Here is an 8,030-nt window from a genome sequence, read left to right on the forward strand (position 1 = left end):
AACTCCAAGGCGCTCATATCCAAGGCGCGCAGAGGAGTTATTTCGTGCATTTTGCAGATCCGAAATCCATACAAAAAAAACGTGGAGCAGCAGCAGTGATGATGATCCCCCTGATCTGTGACTGAGTGTTCAAAGATCCAACCGTCCCGAGTTGATGATCACTCTGATAATTTTTGATATAGGATATAATGTTTGATATAGGTTATAGCCAGCCTATATGTATCTGGATGCTTAATGCTACTGTAGGCTAAGTGCATCGGGGGACTCACAGAAAGACGGAGGAGAGAGGACGAAATGCCGTCAGTCCGCTGTTCAGTAGCTAATCTCACACACACACACACACACACACACACACACACACACCCAAGAATACGCTATTATCGCTATAATGTCCTTTTGTACTTTTACAGGCTATAACTTGCCTATTCCAAGTTGCAACCAAAACGTCATGAAACAACGGCTTTGCAGTTGATGAGCAGCTGCAATCAATCTAGTATTATCTCTCTCTCTCTCTCTCTCTCTCTCTCTCTCTCTCTCAAAAATAACGAGCGACCCTTGATACAATAATAATCAGTGTGTTGCGTGCGCTGGCGTGCTGTAGATAATAAAGTAGGCTACAAATAAAAACGAGATGATCACCTTCCCAGCGGAGAAGGGGAGCCGCAGCGGGTGGGGGGAAAGATCACATCTCCATGTAAACAATCATTCGGAATGACCATTTCCCATGTAAACTCGCAGCAAAAATAATTACTTCCGAAGTATTTTATTCGGAAGTATTTATTCGGAATGATCAGCCTGCATGTAACTGCGGCCAGTGTAGGTGAACCATAGAGTATATAAAAGGATAGAGATTAGAGACTGAACTGGCGCGAAGCTCCGCCCCCCCCAGCTATTCTTGTCAGTGGAAGTTGCTCAGTGGCGTTTTGAAGCACCCGGAAGACTGCCGGAAGTCCCTCCTCCGGACCTCAACTTTGAGGTCCTGGGTGACGTATGCAACCGAGCGCTCAATGTTAAAGCCCAGCTGCACGGGGTTTCCCGGTCATGAATCCACGGGTCCGCCTGTAGTCCCTCCTCCTACCACTAGGACCCAGACCTTCCACGTTGAATAGCCTCACTGGCCCCTTGAGGTGAACGAGGGAAGGGGAGCGCATGTTTTCCTAGACACGCGCCGGCCGTGCTGGGCTTCTAAGCTAGTAAGGAAATAGGGGCTGGTATTACAGAAAGACACTCAGCTATGAAATGAAATGAAATGAAATGATTACTATATTTACCCAGGGTATCTGGGCTAAGCTCAAGAACTTGTTTCCAGCCAGGCCCTGCTCATAGAACATTTCATCGTAGTGGTTCAATGCCTTGTTCAAGGGCACTTCAGCGGTGGTAATTTTAACGTGTCGGACCGCTGATTCGAACTGGCGGCCTTCCGGTATCAAGACCGCTCCGCAATCCGTTCGGCCACCGCTGCCCTAGTGCCACTATACGCTATTCAGATATTATAACACAGTGGTTCCCAAACCTTTTCAAGGACCCCCAAATTGACACTGATGAGCCTGCGGACCCCCATTTGAAAAACATATGCCAGGGACCCCCATAAGAGGAGATTTTGACAACTCTAGCAGTGATTCTCAACCTGTTTACTTTCAAGGACCCCCCAGTTTGACATGCATATTAGTCTACAGACTATATCTCTGGGACTGTTACAAATCATAATCTATACTACATCATAACAAAACTAATCATAACAAATCATAACACACACGTGACCGCAGTCCACGTGACAGGGACCCCCGATTTATATTGTAAAATCAATGTTAATTTAACTCTGTGAGTATAAAAATGTACACATTTGTACACTCTCAGAGTTTACAGACCCAAAAGGGTCCATTTGGTTCCAAACTATAATTTAGCTGGGGACCCCCTGGAACTCCCTCAAGGACCCCTGGGTGTCCCCGGACCCCACTGTGGGAGCCACTGTTATAACAGGCCTCCAGCATGTTGACTGTTATGGAGACGAGTGACTCTGTTTGCTCGCTTGGACAATAATAACTTCCATGCTTTAACTCGAGCTCGTTTAGAGGATAATTATCTGTGTCATAACTCCCTCTAGTGCAATATTTAGGTGTCTAAATTATCCCCTAGTTCACCCCCCCCCCCCCCCCCCCTCTCTCTCTCTCTCTCTCTCTCTCTCTCTCACCGGCTCTCTCTCTCTCTCTCTCTCTCCCTCTCTCTCACTAAATCAGTCGTTCTCAACCTTTTTCTGGAATATGGCCCACTTTGAAAGCCTTGGCGGTCCAGGATCCGTTTGCATTTCCAACGTGGCGTTAGTCTGACGACATGGCTTCACGCGCGGTTATTATTAGAGACAGTGTTACGACCCAGGCTATGGGATCTCTAGGTGTTACATCAAAAGTGGACTTCTTCCTTCCCAGTCCCCGGACAGCCTGCAGGCCACACATGTTTATAATCCCAAGAATTAAGGATTCATTTTTATAATTAATGATGCATGTCAACATGACATTACACATTACCTGGGATCATAGAAGCCTAATGACAAAAACAAACCTTTTCTTACCTAACAAAAGAAAACCAAAAATGCAAATATCTAACCTAACCAACAAAAACAGAGAGAAAACTAAACACAAAAGAGATCACCCACCCCTACACTATACTGTCTACATACAAGTACAACATGTTGTGTTGTGTTGTTGTTGTGTGTTTCTCCACAGAGTAAAACATGTTGTGTTGTTGTTTGTTTTTCCACAGAGTACATAATGTTGTCTTGCGATGTGTTGTGTTTGTTGTGTGTTTCTCTACATAGTACAACATGTTGTGTTGTGTGTTTCTCCACAGAGTACAACATGTTGTGTTGTTGTGTGTTTCTCCACAGAGTACACCATGTTGTGTTGTTGTGTGTTTCTCCACAGAGTACAACATATTGTGTTGTGTGTTTCTCCACAGAGTACAACATGTTGTGTTGTGTGTTTCTCCACAGAGTACAACATGTTGTGTTGTTGTGTGTTTCTCCACAGAGTACAACATGTTGTGTTGTGTGTTTCTCCACAGAGTACAACATGTTGTGTTGTGTGTTTCTCCACAGAGTACAACATGTTGTGTTGTTGTGTGTTTCTCCACAGAGTACAACATGTTGTGTTGTTGTGTGTTTCTCCACAGAGTACAACATGTTGTGTTGTTGTGTGTTTCTCCACAGAGTACACCATGTTGTGTTGTTGTGTGTTTCTCCACAGAGTACACCATGTTGTGTTGTTGTGTGTTTCTCCACAGAGTACAACATGTTGTGTTGTGTGTTTCTCCACAGAGTACAACATGTTGTGTTGTTGTGTGTTTCTCCACAGAGTACAACATGTTGTGTTGTTGTGTGTTTCTCCACAGAGTACAACATGTTGTGTTGTGTTGTGTGTTTCTCCACAGAGTACAACATGTTGTGTTGTTGTGTGTTTCTCCACAGAGTACAACATGTTGTGTTGTGTGTTTCTCCACAGAGTACAACATGTTGTGTTGTGTGTTTCTCCACAGAGTACAACATGTTGTGTTGTTGTGTGTTTCTCCACAGAGTACAACATGTTGTGTTGTGTTGTGTGTTTCTCCACAGAGTACAACATGTTGTGTTGTGTGTTTCTCCACAGAGTACAACATCTCGGCGGCTGCCATCTCCATGTTCAGCCTGTTCTTCATGCTGTGTGTTTCTCCACAGAGTACAACATCAGTGCGGCTGCCATCTCCATGTTCAGCCTGTTCTTCATGTGTTGTGTGTTTCTCCTCAGAGTACAACATCAGTGCGGCTGCCATCTCCATGTTCAGCCTGTTCTTCATGTGTTTCTCCACAGAGTACAACATCAGTGCGGCTGCCATCTCCATGTTCAGCCTGTTCTTCATGTGTTTCTCCTCAGAGTACAACATCAGTGCGGCTGCCATCTCCATGTTCAGCCTGTTCTTCATGTGTTTCTCCTCAGAGTACAACATCAGTGCGGCTGCCATCTCCATGTTCAGCCTGTTCTTCATGTGTTTCTCCACAGAGTACAACATCAGTGCGGCTGCCATCTCCATGTTCAGCCTGTTCTTCATGTGTTTCTCCTCAGAGTACAACATCAGTGCGGCTGCCATCTCCATGTTCAGCCTGTTCTTCATGTGTTTCTCCTCAGAGTACAACATCAGTGCGGCTGCCATCTCCATGTTCAGCCTGTGTTTGTGTGTTTCTCCACAGAGTACAACATCAGTGCGGCTGCCATCTCCATGTTCAGCCTGTGTTTGTGTGTTTCTCCACAGAGTACAACATCAGTGCGGCTGCCATCTCCATTTTCAGCCTGTTCTTCATGATGTGTGTTTCTCCACAGAGTACAACATCAGTGCGGCTGCCATCTCCATGTTCAGCCTGTTCTTCATGTGTTTCTCCAGAGTACAACATCAGTGCGGCTGCCATCTCCATGTTCAGCCTGTTCTTCATGTGTTTCTCCTCAGAGTACAACATCAGTGCGGCTGCCATCTCCATGTTCAGCCTGTGTTTGTGTGTTTCTCCACAGAGTACAACATCAGTGCGGCTGCCATCTCCATGTTCAGCCTGTTCTTCATGCTGTGTTTTTCTCCACAGAGTACAACATCAGTGCGGCTGCCATCTCCATGTTCAGCCTGTTCTTCATGTGTTTCTCCAGAGTACAACATCAGTGCGGCTGCCATCTCCATGTTCAGCCTGTTCTTCATGCTCCTGTGTCCTGTGTTCTGTGTGTTTCAGAGTACAACATCAGTGCGGCTCCCATCTCCATGTTCAGCCTGTTCTTCATGTGTTTCTCCACAGAGTACAACATCAGTGCGGCTGTGTAAACATGTTGTTTGTGTGTTTCTCCTCAGAGTACAACATCAGTGCGGCTGCCATCTCCATGTTCAGCCTGTTCTTCATGTGTTTCTCCTCAGAGTACAACATCAGTGCGGCTGCCATCTCCATGTTCAGCCTGTTCTTCATGCTCCTCGGCAGCGTGTGCGTCATCTTCTCCTTCGGGAAGGGACGCGACTACCTGCTCCGACCCGCCGGGATGTTTTTCGCCTTCGCAGGTCAGCCATGCTGTATAATAGCAGTGGTCCGCAACCTTTTCAGTGCTGCGATCCCCCACCCCCCAAAACAATTATCATATTTAATTGGACTTGGGATCCCCCAAAATAGTCATATTTGAACTGGGGACCTCCCCACCTTGACAAGCACTTGGAATTGTAGAAGTTTAGGCACTACTTTTATTCTCGCCCTCAGGCAGACTCCTGAGGGCGAGAAGCGAGTTAGTTTTAGTGTTAGTTTTAGTTTTTGAGTGGTGCAACCACTCCAATGAACAGCTATGTCCCTATGTCCCTATGTTTAGAGTACCAACAGGGGGCACTGTTGCACCACTCACTTCAGACCGGTCTGATTTTGTATACTTTCGGTTATTTGTCAGATGTAATAAATAGATCAAGATTTCACATCATCCCAAAAAGCTTATAAATTAACAAGAACAAAACAAAATGGCATTTTGTCCATCATTTCTGTTCATTGTAGTTATATTTGTGAATACACAATACCGTTTTAGTTAGTTATCGCAAATTTTGGTATTAATTTTTTTAAGTTAACAAAAATGTATTTACATTTATTGTTTTCGTTATTTCATTAGTTTTCGATAACTATAATAGAGACTATGCACATGCATAAAGGGAGTGGTCGGGATACCAATTTCATCCAATCAGGAGAGACAGTACAGGATACACGTTGTTTAACGTCGTTTAATGCAACTAGATAGAGATAGGACCTTTCTGTGTGGATGATTCCTACCCGGAAGTTATGCATTCCTGCATAACTTCCGGGTAGGATGGTGATGTCACGCGCATACCCTCTATATTAACCTTGTTCCAATGCTGTCCTTCCCCCCCGCCTACAGGCCTGTGCATCATCATCTCCTTATTTAATTAGTTTTCGTTAAAGGAGCATTCAGTGATTTGGGTGATTTGGAAAAAAACCCGGTCCGCCCCGGTAACAAGATGTGCACATGCACACGCTCTACAGTGGGGGAAGTACAACAGACCAACAGCACGTGCACCAATGCCCGCCCCACTCGATTATGATTGGAGGAAGGCCACTCTCATCCTGATTGGATGAAGGCTTTGCCACCCAAAGCCCAAACCGAAACTAGGGTTTTTTGACCCCAGGGGCTCACTGGGGACAGGGAGGAACTCCTTATATGGTCAGCACACTTTATAGTAGGGAGGGTTATCCAAAAACGAAGAAAGAATAAGTGATATTTGAATTAAGTGAAATCACTGAATTTAACTATACTCAGAGGATCCATCTAATAGAAGAGTTACGATATTGAGGGGGCAGAAACCGAGCGCTCGAGCGCTGTTCATGCAGCCTGAACTGAGACAAGCTGGAGTTGAAAATACATTGTTTTCAACGAGGGCGGCGCAAATAAGAGCTATTTTAAGCATGTGTGCAACATGACAACTGTTTTAAAGTATTGTACAGTAACAACTAAAGTCTCTTTAATGTTTATGTTGTACAATTAATACAAAACAATCTAAAATAAAGGGACTTCCGGTCCAGGACAGGCCCAGTTGGTAGAGGGTATGCGCATGCTTAAAGTGAAAGGCCCATCGAGTGGCAAATCGAGTGGTAAAGCAACATGCAAAGTGACTTTAACATTGTTTAATGACGTTTACTGCAATCAGACAGGACTTTTCTGTTTGGATGTATGGGCTGTCAAGGCCAGAAAGTAGTTTTTTGCCACTCAGTGGGCGTTCCTGCATAACTTCCTGGTTTGGTGATGATGTCACGCGCATACTCTATACTATACTTCTACTCTATAGAAGTCTATATGTAGGAGAGCCGCCATTGGACTGAAGCCCCATGAAGTGAACGCAGTTTGCGTAACTCTGTCTATATCTAAGGCTCTGACTCTACTCCCCGCCCCGCCCACAGGCCTGTGCATCATCATCTCGTTATTCCATTAGTTAACCTCTTCCTCCCCGCCCCGCCCACAGGCCTGTGCATCATCATCTCGTTATTCCATTAGTTAACCTCTTCCTCCCCGCCCCGCCCACAGGCCTGTGCATCATCATCTCGTTATTCCATTAGTTAACCTCTTCCTCCCCGCCCCGCCCACAGGCCTGTGCATCATCATCTCGTTATTCCATTAGTTAACCTCTTCCTCCCCGCCCCGCCCACAGGCCTGTGCATCATCATCTCGTTATTCCATTAGTTAACCTCTTCCTCCCCGCCCCGCCCACAGGCCTGTGCATCATCATCTCATTATTCCATTAGTTAACCTCTTCCTCCCCGCCCCGCCCACAGGCCTGTGCATCATCATCTCGTTATTCCATTAGTTAACCTCTTCCTCCCCGCCCCGCCCACAGGCCTGTGCATCATCATCTCATTATTCCATTAGTTAACCTCTTCCTCCCCGCCCCGCCCACAGGCCTGTGCATCATCATCTCGTTATTCCATTAGTTAACCTCTTCCTCCCCGCCCCGCCCACAGGCCTGTGCATCATCATCTCGTTATTCCATTAGTTAACCTCTTCCTCCCCGCCCCGCCCACAGGCCTGTGCATCATCATCTCGGTGGAGGTGATGCGTCAGTCGGTGAAGAGAATGATCGCCAGCGACGAGACCATCTGGATCGAGTACTACTACTCGTGGTCCTTCGCCTGCGCCTGCACCTCCTTCACGCTGCTGCTGCTGGGTGGCGCCGCCCTGCTGGTCGTCTCCATGCCCCAGATGCCCCGCAACCCCTGGGAGTCGTGCATGGACGCCGAGCCCGAGACCATACTGGACTAGAGCCAGCGCCACCATGTGGAGAAGTAACGTCAAGCGCAGAGCATCGACACCATACAGGACTAGAGCACGGCACCGTCTGGAGCATCATCAAGATGTGTTTCACCATGTTAATGATTTCTTTTCAGACCTCCAGTTCTAGGAAACACAGAATGGGGGGACTTTGTTTTATTATTTCCACACATCAGCTCTAAGTATATATTAATGACATAGTAAAATGTTGAAAAT

At 46.3% G+C, this 8,030-nt stretch overlaps 1 protein-coding gene across 1 annotated transcript in view; it reads left to right on the plus strand.

Moving 5' to 3' along the window:
- Positions 1-7,805, plus strand: part of LOC306917915 (voltage-dependent calcium channel gamma-1 subunit-like) — a gene marked incomplete at both ends in the record, with an annotated part of 56,204 nt that extends 48,399 nt beyond the window's left edge. Inside the window, 2 exons of the mRNA XM_079530813.1 lie at positions 4,861-5,061; positions 7,570-7,805. Coding sequence (XP_079386939.1) covers positions 4,861-5,061; positions 7,570-7,805 — 437 coding nt within the window. The remainder of the gene's footprint in view (positions 1-4,860; positions 5,062-7,569) is intronic.
- Positions 7,806-8,030: the final 225 nt, after the last annotated feature.

This window comes from Electrona antarctica (assembly GCF_951216825.1).
Source record: "Electrona antarctica genome assembly, contig: scaffold_175, whole genome shotgun sequence".
NCBI classification, from domain to species: Eukaryota; Metazoa; Chordata; class Actinopteri; order Myctophiformes; family Myctophidae; genus Electrona; species Electrona antarctica.